The sequence below is a fragment of the Ailuropoda melanoleuca genome, chromosome 4 (assembly GCF_002007445.2).
Source record: "Ailuropoda melanoleuca isolate Jingjing chromosome 4, ASM200744v2, whole genome shotgun sequence".
NCBI classification, from domain to species: Eukaryota; Metazoa; Chordata; class Mammalia; order Carnivora; family Ursidae; genus Ailuropoda; species Ailuropoda melanoleuca.
In genome coordinates, this window is record NC_048221.1 from 124642517 (window position 1) to 124663799 (window position 21283).

The 21283-nt window shown below is 40.4% G+C and overlaps 1 protein-coding gene across 8 annotated transcripts in view; it reads left to right on the plus strand.

The window, feature by feature from the left end:
- Positions 1 to 21283, plus strand: part of DTNB (dystrobrevin beta) — a 251360-nt gene that overhangs the window by 12903 nt on the left and 217174 nt on the right. For 7 of the 8 annotated variants that reach the window (XM_034659801.1, XM_034659799.1, XM_034659803.1 and 4 more), the window contains exon 1: positions 12542 to 12554. The exons of the other annotated variant lie outside the window; for it this stretch is intronic. In XM_034659801.1, coding sequence (XP_034515692.1) covers positions 12553 to 12554 — 2 coding nt within the window. In that variant the 5' untranslated portion in view covers positions 12542 to 12552. Of the gene's footprint in view, positions 1 to 12541; positions 12555 to 21283 lie in introns of those variants that run through there. 8 annotated transcript variants of the gene reach the window in all.

Here is a 21283-nt window from a genome sequence, read left to right on the forward strand (position 1 = left end):
AGCCGGGGCCGCTGCACCGCGCGCGCTGCGAGGGGAGACGATGCCGCGCGCCCGGCCCTGGAGGGGCGAGCCGAGGGGATGGAGCGGAGCCCCGGGCCGGCGCTGCCGAGTTCTGAGCGCCGGGCCGGGGAGGGGTCTCCGGGGTCCCGAGAGTACCGTGGCCGTAGGGCGCGGGGCCCGGGGTGCGCGCGTCGGGCTGATGCTGCTGGAGCCCGGCTCATTGGGAGGAGGCTGTGCGTTAGGTGCTGTAGGGGGCGAAGGAGGCAGGTCCTGGCAGAGGGCAGGTGAGGCAGTTAGGCCCTGGCAGAGGGAAGGGGATGTATTTCAGATCACCCCCAAACACTGTTTGCCGAGGCGCCTAACAGTGAACCTGTGCACCGAGGTCACCTTTGAAAGGAAGGTGTCCTGAGAGGAGGTAGGATGGAGCTAACAAATGCTTGCTCTTAAATTCCAGTGCCAGGCCTTGGGATTAGGAAGACCTTCCAGCATTTCTAGCAGACGTTTATTGATTAGCTACCTTGGGTGGAGAGCCGTGGTCAGCACTGGGGCCGCAAAATAGTGTAAAACAACCGTAATTTGCTGTTTAGGTGCTGACAATTTGGTAGTGAAGGTATGCGTGTAGAATACAAAGTGGCATTGAATTTCGCCTCATACTTCATTCACTTTAGGTTTTTTTGTTTGTTTTTTGTTTTTTGTTTTTTTTTTATCTTTTCCTAGTGTTGGGAAATTGGAACCATAAATTGCTTGGTTTGGGGATAAATCAGAAGAGTCAGAGGAGCTTGTGGGAGAAATTTGAGAGAGTTTAGAAGGCAGTTCTGCCTAACATTTAAAGGGGGAGAAGGGAAGACGAAATTTGGAAAGAGAAAAGAAGTTCCCTTCCTTCCCTCCTGGAATTAAGTTCCGTGACTGTCACTGCTAAATCCTCAACGACAAGAACAGTGTCTGGCCCACAACAGTCAGGCAAAAAATAGTTATTGCATGAATGAATGAACCAAGCAAGGTTTTGCTGTACTTTACACGCAGCAGTATTAATTACTTTGGTGTTAGGGATGGCTGATGGACTTCCTCTGTTTCTGAAATAGTCTTTTTCTCCTCCTCCGCCTTCCTCCTCCTTCCTCCTCCTCTCCTCCTCCTCCTCCTTTTCTTCTTCCTTTTTTTCCCCTTTCCTCCCCCCCCCCTCCGCCCCTTTTCATGTAAGGTAACCCAGGTTTCTAGGTCTGGGAATTAAAGCAATAGCTAAGGTGATGGAGTGGGGATGTCTTGGGGCCACCCTGCCACATCTTCATTGCATATTGGCCAGCAGGAGCTTACTCCTTGAGCCGTTGCTTCAAATCATCCAATTCTGGCCTTTCTCTTTTCTATCACTTGAGGAAGAAGAGTACTTTTGTCTATGGAACATTTTTTTCCTCTTTAATCCTGGTTCTTGGATCTTCCATCTGTAGTAAGAGAATGTATCTCTGCTCTTCTGTGAGGGCTGCAGTTCTGCCTGTTGTCTGCCGTGGTTGGATTTCTCGGCTCTCCAGCTCCCAGCTGCTGTTTCAGTGCCCGGGTTGCAGTGCCTGTTGGGTTACTTTGTCTGCCAAATTAAAACTTGACCTTTTATGAGTTCTGTGAGGATTTTTATCATACATAGGTGGAATTACCTTTGGAGAAGGTTACGTGGTTAAAGTTGTGTTGGCAAGGTTTTTGAGTGTCCACTATACATGAAAGACAAATTTTCTACTTAGAAAATTAGGCTTAGAACCAATAGAATGTCAAGTTACCTTTTATTTTATGACTTCAGTAGAAATCTCTTAAGGGCCCTCATGTCCACATATAAAAAACAAGGGTAATATTAATCCAAATTTAGTCTTGTGCTGTAAGCCTTGAAGAACTAAGTTCATTTCTCTTTAGTTTCAGAATACAACCAGCAGGAGTCCATCAGTTCTTGTTTTGGGGTGCCCTAATCCTGTAATTTTGGGTGCCTTATTCCAGATTCTCCCAGTGATATTGTATTTTATCTGTATATTTATATTTCTTTTAAAATCAACTTTATGGATGTGTAGTTGACATATAATAAAATGCCCAAATGTCTGTGTGCAGTTGGATGAGTTTTGAAAATGTATATACTTTGTAACCACTATCCCAATGAGGATATAGAAATTTACATCATCCCAGAAAATTCCCTCGTGCTGGTTTATAGTCCACCCCCTCTCATTTTATTTACTTCTAGTTACACAAGCGTCAGGGCGTTGGTGTCTAGTTGTGCAGAATGTATATCGCCCACCTTTAGGGCATGCCATCCCTAGCAGAATCCCTGCAAATGTACCACCGGGGGTTGTCTTATGCGGTGGTGGGGCTGCGTACTGCAGCTCTGCGAATGGCTCATGAACACACACTTTCTTATAAAATACTCAAACAGTACAGACAGAATAAGTGTCCCCTTCGCCCACTCCCTTTTCTACTGAAATTGCAGTTATCAGTTTGTGTTATCCTCCCAGACCTTTGCATTTTCATCTATATACAGGTAATATGGAAAAAAAGCAGAATTTCCCTCTGCCCCTAAGTTATGGACATGATACTGGTACATTGTTCTGCAACATTTTTTCCCCCTAACAAAATGTCTGAGATCTTTCCAGGTTCGAGCATAGGTGTCTGCCTGATTTTTCTTGACTGCTACGTGATCTCTAATGTGGTATGTGTATTGTACTCTAGTTTACTCTTCTCATTAAAGGCCATTTAAGCTCTTCGCTGTTTCAGACATTGCTGCAGTGAAGGAAAGAAGTAGAATTGGAAAGGGGGCACACATTTTATTTTATTTTATTTATTTTATTTTTTTAAAGGTTTTCATTTATTTATTTGACAGAGATAGAGACAGCCAGCGAGAGAGGGAACACAAGCAGGGGGAGTGGGAGAGGAAGAAGCAGGCTCACAGCAGAGGAGCCTGACGTGGGGCTCGATCCCACAACGCCGGGATCACGCCCTGAGCCGAAGGCAGACGCTTAACCGCTGTGCCACTCAGGCGCCCCAGGGGGGCACACATTTTAAATTTTAATTCAGGGAGATTTAACCATGGAACTTGTGGATCTGGTTAATTTTTTTTTTTTAAATTACTAGGTAATGTTCAGTTACGTAGACTTAAATCACCTTTTTTTCATTCTTCATTCACTGAGGGACAGACAGTTGTGTTACTTTGGATACTAATTCTTTGATGGATATACGTGGTGCAGATGTATCCTGCTAGTCTGAGGCTTGCCTTTTCCCTTGGTTAGCAGTGTCTTTGAAGGCAAGTTTAAATTTTTAATGTTATATTTATGAAAAAATTTCCCTTAAATTAAAAAAAAGTTTGTGTTGTGCTGGTTTTTTTTTCTTTTTTTTTAAGATATAATTATTTGAGAGAGAGAGAAAGCAAGCATGATCTGGGGCAGAGGGAGAGGGACAAGGACAAGCAGACTCCCCGCTGAGCCAGGAGCCTAATGTGGGGCTCAACCCCAGGACCCCAAGATCATGATCTGAGCCGAAGTCAAACGCTTAACCAACTGAGCCACCCAGGCGCTTCTGTTTGTGTCTGATTTAAGTAAATTTTCTCTAACCCCAGGGTATGAATTATATATTTCTATATTTTCTTCCAAAATTAGAAAAGGGGTGCCTGGCTGGCTCAATCGGAAGAGCGTGCAACTCTTGATCTGGGGTTGTGAGTTCGAGCAGCACGTTGGGTGTAGAGGTTACTTAAATAAATAAAACTTTAAAAATCTTAAATTAAAAACAGTTTTGCTTTCTGTGTGGAATTTCTATGTGGTATAATGAAGAGAGACTTTTTTTGTCGTTGTTCACAATTTGGATAACCAGTTTTTCAGCACCTTTTCTCATTTTTTAAATTGTAAATTATACATGACATACATGTACCATTTAGCCATTTGTAAGTGTACATTTGTGGCTTTAAGTACATTCACACTGTTGTGTAACCATCACCACTGTCCATCTCCAGAACTTTTTCATCTTCCCCACCCGAAACTCTGTACCCACTAAACACCGACTCCTTATTCTCACCTCCCTTCAGCCCCTGGCAACCCCCATTCTACTTTCTGTCTCTGTGAATGTGACTACTCCAGGTGCCTCATTTAAGTGGAATCATACAATATTTGTCCTTTTGTCTGGCTTATTTCACTTAACATGTCTTTATTGTAGCATGTATCAGGATTTCCTTACTTTTTAAGGCTAAATACTCTTCCAGTGTATGTATATACACATTTGTTTATTCATTCATCTTTCAGTTGTTTCTACCTTTTGGCTATTGTGAATAATGCTGTTATGAACATGGGTGTTCAAATATCTGCTCAAGTCCCTGTTTTCAGTTCTTTTTGTATATATACCCAGAAGTCCATGATATTTAAAAAAAATTATATACGTGACTGAATATGACCAAAGTGGGTAGATAGTAGAAAGTATATACCCCTTCTTCTCCATGTGCAGTTTCTTCTGTTATTAACATCTTGTTTTAGTATACTACCTTTGTTATAGCTGATGAATCATTGTTGATACATTATTATTAATTTAAGTTCATAGTATATATTAGGCTTCTCTTGTGTCTTTGTGTTTTGTGCATTTTGACAAAGGCAAAATGTCATGCATCATTTATGTCAGCTCATGACATTTCATGTAATGTCATTGCACTATCATCAGAATAATTTCATTGTCCTAAAAATCCCGTGTTCCATCTATTCATTCCTTCCTCCCCTCCTCCTGAGCTTGTGATAACTACTGATTATTTTACTGAGTCTGTACTTTTGCCTTTTCCAGAATGACATACAGTTGGAAACCATACAGTATTGTAGTCTTTCAGACTGTTCTTTTTCACTTAGCAATATACATTTAAGGTTCCTCTCTGTCTTTTCTTGGCTTGATAGCTCATTTCTTTCTTTTTTAAATTTAAATTCTAGTCAACATACAGTGCAATATTGGTTTCAGGAGTAGAGTAGAGTTCAGTGGTTCATCACTTACATGCAGCACCCAGTGCTCATCACAAGTCCTTAATACCCATCACCCCTCTTTCCCATCCCCCCCACACCTCCCTCCATCAACCCTCAGTTTGTTCTCTGTAGTTAAGAGTATCTCATGATTTGTTTCCCTCTCTCTTTTTTTCCCCTCCCGTATATTCCTCCATTTTGTTTCTTAAATTCCACATGCGTGAAATCATATGGTAATCATCTTTCTCCAACTGACTTATTTTGCTTAACATAATACACTCTAGCTCCATCCATGTCATTGCAAATGGCAAGATTTCATTCTTTTTGATGGCTGAATGGTATTCCAATGTATATACCACATCTTCTTTATCCATTCATCAGTCGATGGACATTTGGGCTCTTAACATCGTTTGGCTATTGTTGTTGATGCTGCTATAAACATTGGGGTAACTTATTTCTTTTTATTGTTAAATAATATTTCAGTACTGGTTTGTTTATCTACTCACCTATTGAAGGACATCTTGGCTACTTCCAGTTTGGGACAATTATGAGTAAAATGTCTAAATATTCATGTTCAGTTTTTTTTTTAAAGATTTTATTTATTTATTCGACAGAGATAGAGACAGCCAGCAAGAGAGGGAACACAAGCGGGGAGTGGGAGAGGAAGAAGCAGGCTCATAGTGGAGGAGCCTGATGTGGGGCTCGATCCCATAACGCTGGGATCACGTCCTGAGCCGAAGGCAGATGCTTAACCGCTGTGCCACCCAGGTGCCCCTCACGTTCAGTTTTTTGTCTGGACACAGGTTTTCAACTCTTTTCAGTAAATATGTAGGAGCATTTTTGCTGAATTGCATGGTAAGAGTATGTTTCGCTTTATAAGAAACTGCCTAACTGCCTTCTGAAGTGGCTGTATAATTTTGCATTCCCAATAATTAAAGAAATTTATATCCTAGCACCCTAAATGTACTTAAAAAATAAGTCTTTGTCAGATTGTTCTCTAAAATTAAACTTCATCTGGAATGAATTCATATTCTAATTGTTGCTTTTGTTGGCTATCTTTCTTAGCATTATATTTCTTTATGTCTTTGGAAGTTTTGTTTACAGACTTGTTCGAGTGTGAGTGCTTTTGATTTTGTTTTCCTTATTTCTGTGCCCACCCTTCCCTATGTGGTGATATTTCAGGTGTTCCCATTGACTTTTTAGACCATAGTCAAGAAATCAGGTATAATAAGGGTGGGTCGGGGGTCCTGCTATAATTAGGGCTAGTTTAGATTGATTCATAGAGTACGTGAACGTCTTGGTTCAGTTCCTGGTCATGAGGCTGTGTTTTTCTCTTCCCACTTTTCTATGCCTAGAGCATTATATAAACCATATAGCTCTAGGCAGAGACTGGTAGCAGTATTTTGTAGCTTCCTTTCAGCTCCAGCCTCATCCCTAGCTTTAAGCAGTGAGTCTGGCTCAGATGTCTCCTGTTTCTCCACCTCCTTTATTTTGTCACTGGCGCCCTGCAGAAGGTATGCATCTGCTTCTGGACTCAGAGTCCAGCAAGCCTGTAGCTTCAGTCCTGCTCACATTTTTGTGTATCTGTTTTGTTTCTGATCCAAATGGAGGTTTTTTTTTTTTTTTCTTAAAGATTTTATTTACTTATTTGACAGAGATAGAGACAGCCAGCGAGAGAGGGAACACAAGCGGGGGGAGTGGGAGAGGAAGAAGCAGGCTCACAGCAGAGGAGCCTGACGTGGGGCTCAATCCCAGAACGCCGGGATCACGCCCTGAGCCTAAGGCAGACGCTTAACTGCTGTGCCACCCAGGCGCCCCCCAAATGGAGTTTTATCTTGTTTTTAAGCCTGCTTAGGTCATTTAAAAAAATATATATATATATTTATTTTTAAGATTTTATTTTTAAGTCATCTCTATACCCAACTTGGGGCTCGAACTTACAACCCTGAGATCAAGAGTCACATGCTCTGCTGACTGAGCCAGCCAGGCACCTCAAGTCATTTAAAAATATATTTAAAAAATATTTAATCTATTGCTGTGTATTTGGAGTGGAGGGGATGCATCAAAGTGTTTACTTACTGGGCTACTTTGATTAGAAGACTTAATTGACCAGGGTTCTTTCTAATCTTCATACCACTTATTTTGTTGTTTGCATTATTGCAATGCCTAGACCCTCTGCAGTACAAAAGTTGAATAGCAATGATGATAATGGGCATTTTTATCTTTTTCCCGAATGAGAATGCTTCCGGTGTTTCACTATTAGATATGATACTTACTGAAGGTTTTTGGTAGATTTCTTTTGTTAATTTATGGACATTTTCATCTGTTCTTGGTTTGTATTTTTTTCAAGTTTTATTTATTTAAGTAATCTCTACACCCCACGTGGGGCTTGAACTCATGACCCCAAGATCAAGAGTTGTATGCTCCAACTGAGCCAGCCAGGCATCCTGGTTTGTGTGTGTGTTTTTAAGGATTTTATTTATTTGAGAGAGAGAGTGAGCCAGAGAGAGCACATGAGCAGAGGGAGAGGGAGAAGCAGACTCCCTGCTGAGCAGGGATCCTGATGCGGGACTTGATCCCAGGACCCTCGGATCATGACCTGAGGCAAAGACAGCCCCTGGTTTGCGTTTTTATTGGGTATTGATTTTTTTTGTTTTTTTTTTTTGCATTTCTTGAAATTATCATTGTTTTCTCTTTAATATGTTAAGAGTAGGAGAGACAACTTTCTGAGTTGTAGATAACTGAAACATATATTGTATATGATTTACTTGATAATGCATTTTTTAACAAAAAAATGAATCTTTAGAAAAACTCATTTTGATCTTGAATTTTTGTATATTAACAACATTATAAATAAACTAATACAGGCAATGCTGTAATAATCAGTTCTGGGCTAAATATTCTTGTAACTAAGCTTCACGATAATGAAATAGTGCTCAGTTAAAACAATTTTTTGGGTAACTTCTGGGACTCTACAAGGATTTGTTCAGCTCCTAACCATTCCAGCTTCTTCCTGGCTTCTTTTTTGTAGACTCTTTACTCCCTCCTTTTAACTTTTCTCTCTGTCTCCTCTTGCCAGAGAGAGACTTCCTTCTGCAAGTAATGTTATTTATTGTGAGGCTATAATGTATCAAGTGCTTTTCCTAGGTAAGGACTATTCTTTAATCTTCTTAAGTTTGGAAGCTAGGTGTGGTATCCCCAGTACATGGGTGAGGAAATTGAGCTCAGAGAAGTTAAAACTTGTTTAGGGGGGCGCCTGGGTGGCTTAGTCGTTAAGTGTCTGCCTTCGGCTCAGGGCATGATCCTGGTGTTCTGGGATCGAGCCCCACATCGGGCTTCTCCTCTGGGAGCCTGCTTCTTCCTCTCCCACTCCCCCTGCTTGTGTTCCCTCTCTCATTGGCTGTCTCTCTCTGTCAAATAAGTAAATAAAATCTTGAAAACAAAACAAAACAAAAAACAAAACTTGTTCAGGGCCACACAGCCAATCAGTGGCCTGGGTAGTATTTGAACCCAGGGCAGACTTCAAAGACCTTTCTTCCTGCTGTCTTTAAACAAGATTGTTGCTCCAGTTGCACTTGAGCTCTGTGTTTTGGCTTACCCACATGATTCCTGAGCATGGCAGCAGGACCACTTTGTGTCTCCAATATGATATCCTTAAGAGACTTTTCCTTTAGTCAGGCACTTAATTGCTTTTTCTGTCTGATGTTTTACATCTTCCTGAGAGATTTCTTATAATGACTGAATCTTTCTTAAAGAAACAGAATGAATAGTGTCATGGTTAAGGATGTGGGCTCTGGAGTAAACTATTTTGGTTGGACCTTGAGTTTATTTTAATTTTGTGAACATTATAAAAGATTGACCTTCCAAAAACTATGAAGAATAAAAGTAGTGCATACCTGTGGACATGCTGCTCAAGAAACCAGGCTTCTGGGGCGCCTGGGTGGCACAGCGGTTAAGCGTCTGCCTTCGGCTCAGGGCGTGATCCCGGCGTTATGGGATCGAGCCCCACATCAGGCTCTTCTGCTATGAGCCTGCTTCTTCCTCTCCCACTCCCCCTGCTTGTGTTCCCTCTCTCGCTGGCTGTCTCTATCTCTGTCCAATAAATAAATAAAATCTTAAAAAAAAAAAAGAAAAAAAAGAAACCAGGCTTCTTGTAAGGTTGAACCCTCACGTAACGCCTTTCCAATTGCATTCTCTTCCCCTTTCGAGGGAACCACTGTTCTAAATTTGATGCTTTTCGTTCCTGTACATATTTTCATACTTTTATTACATATGTAAGTAGCTCTAAATGTATATTATTTTGCATTTAAAATTTATACTAACAGTATTAATTATTTCTTTTTGTAACTTTTCCCCCTTAAAATACTGTGAGACCCATCTATAAGGATATACGTAGCTGTACTGCTTTCATCTGGCAGAGGAGGATTCTGTTTTTTGACTATGTCACAATTTACTTTTATATTTTCCTGTGCATTGGCCATTTGTTTATTCTGGATCTTTTTTTTTTTTTTTTGCAATTACAAATAAGGCTGCTGCGAATATTCTTGTCGCATTTCCTTGTGCACACATGCGTGCCTTTTAGGGCACGTACCTGGGAGTAAAACAGTGACTCGTGTGCCATGCACGTCTTCAGCCTCAGTGCGTATTACTCAGTTCCTCTCCGAAGTGGTTTTGCCAGTTCACATTTGCACCAGTGGTGTGTGGCTTCTATTGCTTCCCTGCTTTGTCAACCCTTAGTGTTATTAGGCTTTCTAATTTTTGCAAATATGCTGGATGAACAATATAATCTTATTTTGGTTTTTAATACAGATTTTTCTAATTACTAGTGAGATTGAACATTGCTTGATGTTTTTATTGGTTCTTTAAATTTCCTCTTCTGTGATTCGCTTGTTTTCTTCATTTACCTTTTTTTTTCTGTTGCATTGTCTTTTTCATATTGGCTTAGAATTTTTACTACATTTTATAATAATATAGAAAGGTGATATAATGGACCAAGAGTTAGGGGTTCTGGGTTTCTATTTCCATTTCTTTATTGTGAAGTATAACTGTCATCTGGGACAAGACATTTATTTGGATGCTCAAAATTTGGGGTCTGGGTTAGGTCACTTTTAAGCCCTCCCATATTGATTCTCCATTGCTTTGCTTTGGTTTTTGTAGCTCATAAGCATTACTACAAATGTGTTAACTGAAAATAAAGATAGAAGAACACAGAGAAGGATTTTGATGTGAAGGCTGCACACTGCTATTTATTAATTATTTTAAGATTTTATTTTTAAGTAATCTCCACACCCAGTGTGGGGCTTGAACTCACAACCCCTGAGATCAAGAGTCGCATGCTTTACCAACTTAGCCAGGCAGGCACCATTGCACACTTCTGTTTAATTGGTTTTATTTTCTTTTCATTAATTCCAAAGTCATTTGAAAAAGTCATTCTTAATATCTTTCTAGAAAAAAGTCTTTGGGGGGGCGCCTGGGTGGCTCAGTCGGTTAAGTGTCTGCCTTTGGCTGAGGTCATGATCCCAGGGTCCTGGGAGCGAGTCCTGTCTTGGGCTCCTTGCTCAGCGGGGAGCCTGCTTCTCCCTCTACCTGGTGCTCCTCCTGGTTTGTGCTCTCTCTCTCTCTGACAAATAAATAAAATCTTTAATAAAAAAAAAAAGGTCTCTAGGGAAAAGCTTAACTATAGAAGTAACTATCAAGGATACGTTTTCTGAAATATGACTGAAAACTAGAGCTTTGCATGTCCTTTCAAGAATGTACGTTTTATTGTTCGTACGCTTTTAGTATTTCCTTATTAGGCAAGTAGTTTAGCATCTTTGCTTAGAGCTAAAATTTCCTCTTATTAACTAAACAACCCATAGCAGGTTTTAGGAAAAACTAGGAGGAAGGAAAAGCTGTTTCTTCTTTCAGTGGCTCACTTTCTGTTACATCTTTTCTCCGAATCTTTGGGCACATTGCATTTCTGTGTCTTTACTTCCTTTCACTGCTGTTAAAACCTTTTCTCTATTCCAGATTTAAAGTGTTGCAAGTGATTGATAACAAAGTATTTATTCTTCTTCCAAGTCTATATCTTTATACCATTATTTTTTTAAAAGTCTATTTTATTTTTTTAGTACCCTCTACACCCAACATGGGGCTCAAACTCATGACCCCAAAATCAAGAGTTGCATGTTATTCCAACTGAGCCAGCCAGCCACCCTAATATTTCTATACCTTTAGTTTTTTTTAAAATTTGTATACCTTTAAATAAATCAGAAGAATTGTAAATTAAGGAGTCTTGCCTGTAGAATTCTAGTCTATGCATCATTCAAGAGGGTAGTTATGTAATAATAATAATAATAATAATAGTAGCTAATATTTATTAGGCTCTTATTTTGTGCTAGGCATTGTGCTAAATGCTTTACATAATTTATTAATGGTTACCACAGCCCTGTGAGGTTATTATATTAGGTATTCAGAGCTCTTTGTAGTAGTGGAGTGAAGTTTTGAATTTTTTTTATTGGAACCTAGAGAACTTTCTCAGATTTGTAAAGAAGAAAATCTTAGGGTTTCACAAACATTTACTTTCCTTGGCTTTTTTTTTTTTTTAATCTAAAAGAGAAGAGAAAAGAAGAAATGTTAGAGGAAGGATAGTTGAGAATTTTCCTGAAATAAGCAAGGAAGTTAGTTCTCTTTCAGGGAAGTTTGACTAGTTACACTAAGTACTAATTAGTGACAACCTCTGTTATCTCTGACTTCCTAAAAAGATGGGCATCCAGAGAAAAACTGGCAGGAGTTTTGCTGGGAGACAGCGAATTTGCTCAAATTTTGTTACATGGATCCTTTGAAGTAACTGAGAGCTGGAAGGGTTAAGACATTAACAAAAAGATTCAAGGGAAATGAAGGATATTTAACACTTAGGTGTATTACAGAGACATTCCGGAAATATTTCTAGAGCCTACTCTCTTACTGATAGTCTTTTGCTCAAGTCTTTTCTGCTTGCAGACTTAGGCCAGCTCTGGAGCATATTGTTTCCTAGATCGGATTAACAAGGGTCCAGACGTTTTGTTGCACTGGTCTCCAGACTTCATTTAACTATAACATGAAGTCTCTAGCGCCACGGTTTGTGGACCAGCACTTTCCTCGCTCCTGGACTCCTCATGTTTGCCCTGGAGGGGGCGATGTGGCACAGCAGAAAGAGAGTAGGCTTTAGAATCAAAGGGGTTGGTTGGCGAACTCCACAAATGACTAACTTTGTAACCTTAGGCCAAGTTAACTAACCACGTAGGCTCTAAATTTCCCCATCTAGTTCTGCCACCCATATTACTCATTTGTTCCTCAAACCTAGCACAGTCCCATTTTCTCATTCTAGGTTTTTAAAAAATTTTTAATTAAATTTTTTTTTTTTTTTTTTTTTTTTAAAGAGCAGTGGTTTCTAGAATGGGAGATGCAGGCAAAATGATCCTCCAGGTAGGGTATAACAAAATATGGGCAATTAACTTTTACTAATATTTCATCCACAGGTTGACACTTTACTCCATCTGTACGTCTGGTGATATGTATCAGGCTTGGTAGGCGAAGTAACCTGAGAGGGGGATCCTGGGGACACCACAGCCTGGAGGGACCCATCATGTGAGCCTCCTTATTTGTTGGCTCACATTCTGTTCGGACATATTAAAGTTCATCTCTGCCTGGCTTAGTGGTCTTTCAGATTATATTATCTGATTTCAATTAAATGAACCTTGCTAAATGACAGAGGGCTTAATGGATTCCTGCAAAGAAATTGCAGGTTGAGGTTTCAGATTCAGCTGAAGACTGAAGTAATAACAACAAAAAAAACACAGAGCTGATACTTTTATTTATATTATAAGCTTGTCAGTCTAAGGCGAAGTATAAAACAATAGTGGTCTAAGTGGATTGAAGAGGAGTCGGTAAAAAATTGTTAAATATTATTTGATATATGGGTTTATATGCACTGTTGAGTATATTGTATCTTAAGATACTCACTAATGATAGTATGAGGCTACTGTTATCAGTCGAGATATTTTAAAACTAAGCATTTGATACATGAAGACAAACATTGAAAATTTTCAGTGATGATTATAGTCATGAGCTAATTAATCTAGTACATTAAAAATTATTAAGTTAGTGATACAGTTTTAGAAGATTCTTTGGAGATTTCTTACTTTAGGAGCAAAAGACAAAAAGCCATAAACCTTTGCTCTTCCTGTTTTCGTAAAAGTGGCTGAAATACCATATAGACAAATCAGTAACTTTAGCTTGGTGACTAAAATGCATTATTTGTTGGGATACCCATAGAAGACATTGCTAAAGATCGAAGTAATAAACATTATATCAAATTCGGAATTTGCAAGAGTTTGTGTACATTTGGATAAAAGTGCCGAGCTTATGGTGTTTGGTATACTCCATTTCAATAATAAAACATATGGAGTCCTGCCTCCACACCCCCCACCCACTAAAGAAAGGATTTATCCGAGAATATACTCCAAGTAAATGACTTAACATTTTATTATGAGATAGGACCTATAAAGTATAAAGAATAATACAGGGTGCCCAGAACCCAGTCTAATAAACATGTAGCTAAATAGAGTTGGTGTCCCTTCACAGTCACATCATTCCCTTCCCCCTCCGGAGGTATTCGCTCTTCTGACTTTGGTGATGATGCTTCATGTGCACTTGGAAAAATATGTATTTTGCCATTATTGGGTGGGATGTTTGATAAGTATCAGTTAGATCTAGTTGGCTGATGGTGGTGTTCAGTCCTTCATATTCATCTTGACTTTCTACTTGTATTAATCATAGAGGAGAATTGCAGTCTCCAAGTGGAAGTGTGGATTTTTCCATTGCTCCTTTCTGTTCTATCAATTTTTGCTTAGTGTATTTTGAAGCACTGTAGTTAGATATGTAGACATTTAGGATTCTTATGTCTTCTCAGGGAATTCTATATGTTATAGGCCCAGCAATACAATGTCATAGATATTGTTTTATGCAATTGCTTTTTATTTTAAAGATTTTATTTTATTATTTTATTGTTTTCTTAAAGATTTATTTGTTTGAGAGAGAGTGCTGTGCAAGCCAGGTTGGGGGGGTGGCGGGGGGGAGGGGGATGAAGAGGGCTAAGCAGACTCTACGCTGAGGGTGGAGCCAGGTGGGGGGGCCCTCTGTCCCACGACCCTGAGAGCATGACCTGAGCTGAAATCAAGAGTTGGACGCTCATCGACTGAGCTACCCAGGCGCCCCTAAAGATTTTATTTTTAAGTAATCTCTATACCCAATGTGGGGCTTGAACTCACAGTCCCAGGATCAGGAGTCATGTGCTTCACCGACTAAGTGAGCCTACCAGGCGCCTGTATGAAATTGCTTTTTATTTATTAATTTATTTTTTAAAGATTTTATTTATTTATTTAACAGAGATAGAGACAGCCAGCGAGAGAGGGAACACAAGCAGGGGGAGTGGGGAGAGGAAGAAGCAGGCTCATAGCGGAGGAGCCTGATGTGGGGCTCGATCCCATAACGCTGGGATCACGCCCTGAGCCACAGGCAGACGCTTAACCGCTCTGCCACCCAGGCGCCCCTGAAATTGCTTTTTAAATCAGTTAAGTGAATAAAAGAAAAGAAATATGTAATTGTTCTGTCTTTTGAAAAAAACCACTTTTTAAAGAACAGTTCTAGATTTACTGACAGATTTACTGACAAATTTACTGACAAAGAAACAGTAATAGGGAGTACCCATATGTACCTTATACCTGTTCCTTCTTTTATTAACACCTTCCATTAGTGTTGTTCATTTGTTACAATTAATGAACCAGTGATGATGTGTTATTATTAACTAAAATCTGTGTTTTATTCAGATTTCTGTAGTGTTTCCTCATGGTGTTTTTCTGTTCCAGAATCCCATCCAGGATACCACGTTATAATTAGTTGTCACATCTCCTTAGACTTCCCTCGGCATTGTCAGTTTCTTAGGCTTTTTTTTTTTTTTTTTTAAAGATTTTGTTTATTTATTCGGCAGAGATAGAGACAGCCAGTGAGAGAGGGAACACAAGCAGGGGGAGTGGGAGAGGAAGAAGCAGGCTCATAGTGGAGGAGCCTGATGTGGGGCTCGATCCCATAACGCCGGGATCACGCCCTGAGCCGAAGGCAGACGCATAACCGCTGTGCCACCCAGGCGCCCCTCTTAGGCTTTTCTCATCAAGTTTTTGATAACATGTGACAGATGTGAGGAGTGCTGGTTAGGTATTTTGTATATTTTCTCTCAATTTGCCTCATGTTTTTCTCATGATTAGACTGGGTTTATGGTTTTGGGGTGGAAGACCCCCGAAGTAAAATGCCATTTTTATCACATCATGTCGGGGGTACATCCTGTCTACAGTTAGTCACTGTTGACCTCGATCACCTGGCTGAGGTCATGTTTGTCAGATTTCCCCACTGCCAGGGTATGTGTCCCTGTCCTTTTCCTCTTTGCAGGGAAGTCACGGTGTGCAGCTCACACCTAAGGAGTGGGGAGTTATGCTCTACTTTCTTTAGGGCAGAGTATCTACATAAATAATCTGGAATTCTACTGCCTGGGATATTTGTCGATTCTTCATTTGTTAATTTATTCACTCATTTGTATCAGTATCAACTTAAGAATATTTAATACTATTTAACGTTGTTGCTGAAATTGTTCCAACTTTGGCCATTGAGAGCTTTCAGTTGGCTTCTGCATTCCTTTGATACATTCCTGTCATATGGTTTTTTCCCCCTCCCAGAATTTACTTATTTTCTAGAAGCTCCAGGGCTCATGTTGTGTATTCCTGCCTCAGCCATTTCTCCAAGGAGCCCTCGTTCTTTTTATCAGAGAAAGGTGTTATACCAACCAAAATTTGGGCACTAGGTATGCTCATTGCTATTGGGATAGTGTTGTTTCTTGGCCCTCTAGAACAAGGATGTATATATGTATATACTAACCCACATGTATGTACACATATCTACAAATGCTTCCACATGTAACTATCTGTATCATATTAAGCCAACATGAACTTGTACTGATGTTTCCAATTGTAATCCATTACCATGTGGAACTTTCTAGCTTCTCATCTTGCTTATCTGTAACCTCACCACTCCACCATCTGGCATCCATTAACTTAAGTGTTCAGTTTAGGTGCACCTGCATACTAGTATCAGAATTGTCAACTTAGAACCTGTGGGAAACTAGAGTACAGTACTTACGTGTATTTTGATTTGCCTTTAGTGTTACAGACTCCGTTTATTTCCAGAGTTACTTAGGTGACTGCTTTTCCCCTCATCCTCCTCAGGGAGGTTGTGTCATACATTTGTAATACAGTTACATGATTTGTCACATTTTGCATTTCATCCTGAGATCCTCTGAAGTTATAAGGATTTTTTAAAAATTTACATGCATTAGGTTCACTGTGTGAAATTTCTGTTAGTTTTGACCAATATATAGTGTCATGGAGCCACCATTCCACTCTCATATGGAAGTTTCACCATCCTGAAAATTCCCCTGTGTTTCACCTATTCATTATTCTTTCCATTTGCATAGTGTTGTTTTTCTAGAAGGTCATAAAATTGGGATGACATGGTGTGTAGTCATTTCAGACTCACTTTTTTCACTTAACAATATGTGTTCAGGCTTCCTCTGTGTCTTTGCCTGGCTTGATAGCTCATTCATTATTGCTGAACCGATTGGGGAAGTACCACAGCTTGTTTATCTGTTCACCCATTACAGGGCATCTTGGTTGCTTTCATTATTTGGCAATTGTGAATAAAGCTGGGTGTGATCATTTGGGTGCAGGTTTTGTGTGAATATAAATTTTCAACTCAACTGGGTACATACCTAGTGGTGCTATTGCTGGGTCAGGTGGTAAGACTGTGATTAGCTTTGTAGACTACAGACAGCCAACCTGTCTGCCATCGTGGCTGTTTGTGTGGTATCACTTGCCACGGATGAGAGTTCCTATTGCCCCACATGCTTGTCAGCATTTGGTATTGTCATTTTAAAAAAATTTTAGCCATTGTTACAGGTGTATAGTAGTATCTCATCGTGTTTTAATTTGTAATTTTCTTTTTTTTTTTTAAAGATTTTATTTATTTATTTGACAGAGAGAGAGACAGCCAGCGAGAGAAAAAACTGATAAGCTCCATCTTTTTTTTTTTAATTCAACAGAGATAGAGACGGCCAGTGAGAGAGGGAACACAAGCAGGGGGAGTGGGAGAGGAAGAAGCAGGCTCATAGTGGAAGAGCCTGATGTGGGGCTCGATCCCATAACGCCGGGATCACGCCCTGAGCTGAAGGCAGACGCTTAACCGCTGTGCCACCCAGGCGCCCCCTAATTTGTAATTTTCTAATGATGATATTGAGCATTTTTTCATGTACTTATTTGTGATTTGTATATTTTCTTTGGTGAGGTATCCAGATCTTTCGATCATTTTTTAATTGGGCTATTTTCTTTTTAAAGATTTATTTATTTATTTATTTATTTATTTGAGAGAGAGAGAGAGAGAGAGAGTGTGAGGGGATGGGAGCAGAGGCAGAGGAAGACATGGTGTTAGGCAGACTCTGCCCTGAACATGGAGCCTGACGAAAGGTGCAGTCTCAGGATCCTGAGATCAGGACCTGAGCTGAAACCAAGAGTCAGATGTTGAACAGGCTGCGCCACTCCAGGCACCTCCTCTACCCTTAAAAAAAAAAAAGATTTATTTATTTATTTTGGGGGGGTAAGGGCAGAGAGAGAGGGAGAGGGAGGGGGCTCTTTCCTTATTGTTGAGCTTTGTTATTGTTTTTTTTTTTTTTAAGATTTTATTTATTTATTGGACAGAGAGAGACACACCAAGAGAGGGAACACCAACAGGGGGAGTAGGAGAGGGAGAAGCCGGCTTCCCCGCCAAGCAGAGAGCCTGATGCAGGGCTTGATCCCAGAACCCTGACCTGAGCCAAAGGCAGATGCTTAACGACTGAGCTACCCAGGCGCCCCTTTATTGTTGAGTTTTAAGCGTTCTTTTCATACTTTGAATACAAGTCCTTTATCAGCTGTGTTTTAAAACATTTCTTTCACATTAGGGCTTGTCTTTTCATTATCTTAGCATTTTTTCCCCTTTATCCATTTTTTTTTAATCTTAGTTTCTTTTGCACTATGGTTAATTCTGATAAGATGGAGCTTATCGGGGCGCCTGGGTGGCACAGCGGTTAAACGTCTGCCTTCGGCTCAGGGCGTGATCCCGGCGCTATGGGATCGAGCCGCATGTCAGGCTCCTCTGCTATGAGCCTGCTTCTTCCTCTCCCTCTCCCCCTGCTTGTGTTCCCTCTCTCACTGGCCGTCTCTATCTCTGTTGAATTAAAAAAAAAAAAAAAGATGGAGCTTATCAGTTTTTTCTTTCATAGATTGTGCTTTTGGGGTGTTGTGTCTAAAAACTCATTCCGTTTGACTTTGGGCGTAAGACATTAAACAGCCTCTTTTAGGGGCTTATGGTTTGAACTCTTTTTGATTGAAGAAACTTTGCATACATCTCATAGCTAGAATGTTGGTCCTTTTTTTTTTTTACATTTTGTAGACTAAGGCTGTGCTCTTTTTTTTTTTTAAGTATTACTTTTACTTTGAAGATGTTTATTGTTGCATTGTTCAAAGCAGATAATTGGAAATAATTGCCAACAATCAAGGCTTGGATAAAGAATTGTGATAAAATTCCGTTCTGCCATTCAAAATTATGTTTTTGAAGAGTGCTCAATGGCATGGAAAGATGTTCAGATATATTGTTAAATTCCTCCCCCCAGCTTTATTGAGGTGTAATTGACAAGTGAAATTGTATATATTTAAAGTGTACAACGTGGTGATTCGATATATGTATACCTCAGGAGATGATTACCACAATTGAATTAATTAACACATCTATCACTTCACGGTTACCTTTTTTTGTGGTGGTTTAAGGTCTCTCATCAAAGTTCAAGTATACAATACAGTACAGTGTTATCGATTATACTTACCATGGTGTACATTCGATCCCCAGAACTCATTCATCCAATAACTGAAAGTTGTATCCTTTGATCACTATCTTCTCATTTTCCCCAACCCCCAGCCCCTGGAAACCTCCATTCTACTCTGCTTCTATAATAAACTTGACTTTTTTTGTATTACTAGATTCCACATATGAATGAGTTCGTGGTATTTATTTTTCTTTCTCTGACTTCGTGCCCTGATTTTTTTTAATTGGGTGGAACGAAGCTCCTGAGTAGGGTAATCAGGACCCCCGAAGATGGAATGTGTTGGCCTAAGTACACCTAGTGGATTTCTCTGTATGTCCACAGGATGAACTACAGGAAGATGTGGGTGCAGAGTCGGAGATCACAGTGTCATAGAATTTTATTTGTGGGGGCGCCTGGGTGGCTCAGCTGAGGTCATGATCCCAGGGTCCTGGGATGGCGTCCTGCACTGGGCTCCCTGCTCAGCGGGGAGCCTGCTTCTCCCTCTGCCTGCCGCTCCGCCTGCTTGTGCATGCACTCTCTCTCTCTCTGTGTCAAATAAATAAATAAAATCTTAAAAAAAAAAGAATTGTATTTGTGCATTCACGTGGACAAAGATTTTGGCAGTCGAAATGGGAAAAAAGGGTGGATATGAGTGATCATGAGGAAGGAAATGGCAGGGTTTGAAATCAGAGTTCGTATGTGAGGGGAATGATACAGAGGTGTTGGTTACCTCTTGATCATGAGGCCAAGAAAAGGCAAACTGCCAGGAATGTGAGTGGAAGGAAGTAAAGAAATGCACTTGCGTTCATGTAAGTGTTGATTTTCAAGGCTGTATCAGAAGGACAAGGACATACAGTCAGGTGTGGCAGTACGATTAGGTACTTGTTGAGTGTGGAACTGTTAAAAGCATAACTGCAGAGCTTTAGTTATTAGTATCCATAGAGCACTGGATGGACTCACCTATAGTAAGGTCTAGGGAAGTTATTTACAGGAGTCTTCGTTTATGTGTAACCTATAAATTTGGATTTTATGTAATCTGAATTGTAGACTTGAAGTGAAAGACTTACTGATCTAAGTTCCCCCAGAAGCTGACTCAGACAAGGATTTGAGTGCAAGTATTTTGCTTTAAAGATTATCCCGGGAAATACTAGTAGGGGACCCTGAAGTGAGATAGGGAAGGGAAGTTTAGGAAATAAAGGAATTGTTTCAAGCAAGTTACCACTGTGAGTAACTGGAGCTTGTTCCTGCGGGGGAACTCTACGAGCCTGTGTAAAGCATGTCCTCAAAGTTCAGCCTTTTGAGGGGGCAAGGTAGGTGGAGTGTCTACCAACCATTGGTTAGGACTGTTTCCGGAGGGTGGAAATCGGTAATATTTCAGGCTTGGCATGCAGGGAAAAAATGGACTTCAGAAGTCAAAAAAAGCTATCAGTTTTTTGTTTGGTTTTTTTTTCTTTTTTTAAAAGATTTTATTTTTTTATTATTATTATTATTATTTTATTTTTTTTAAAAGATTTAATTTATTTATTTGACAGAGAGAGACAGCCAGCGAGAGACGGAACACAAGCAGGGGGAGTGGGAGAGGAAGAAGCAGGCTCCCAGGGGAGGAGACTGATGTGGGGCTCGATCCCAGGACTCTGGGATCACGCCCTGAGCCGAAGGCAGACGCTTAACGACTGCGCCACCCAGGTGCCCCTATTTTATTATTTTTTAAGTTGGTTCCATGCCCAGTGGGGAGTCCAGTGTGGGGCCTGAACTCATGACCCTGAGATCGAGACTGGAGCTGCGATCAAGAGTCCGACACTCAATCGACTGAGCCACCCAGGTGCCCCTTAAAGATTTTATTTTTAAGTAATCTTTACATCCAATGTGGGGCTCAAACCCACAACCCTGAGTTCAAGAGTCACATGCTCTACTGACTGAGCCAGCCAGGTTGCTCCCTGTTTTGTTTTTAAAGCAGATGCTGTTAGTCCAGTAGAGACAGAATTGGCAAAGATTAGGAGATATGGGCAGGGAGCCCTCTTTTGCCTCTTTTCTTTATACTCTGCCATGCAGTTCTAGCATCTCCAGTTTCATCAGTCCCTGATGAAACCCCTGAGGGTTAAATGAGCCAATCTAGCTGCACATTAGGACTGGCTCTAGGTGTCCTTTCTGGAACATTAAATCCTGGGTCATGGGGGAGTGTACCCGTATCAACAGTTCTCACCAACCTTATACTTGGTCCTCAAGTTCATTCCCAGGTATGTTCTCCCAGGTCCCACCAGTGCATTTCATCAGGTCCAATAGCTGTTATGGTGAATCACCCCTTTCCATCCAAAGTAAGGACAGTATCCCTATTTCCATGGTGCCAAGACTTGATCCTAGTTATTAGCCTGGAATC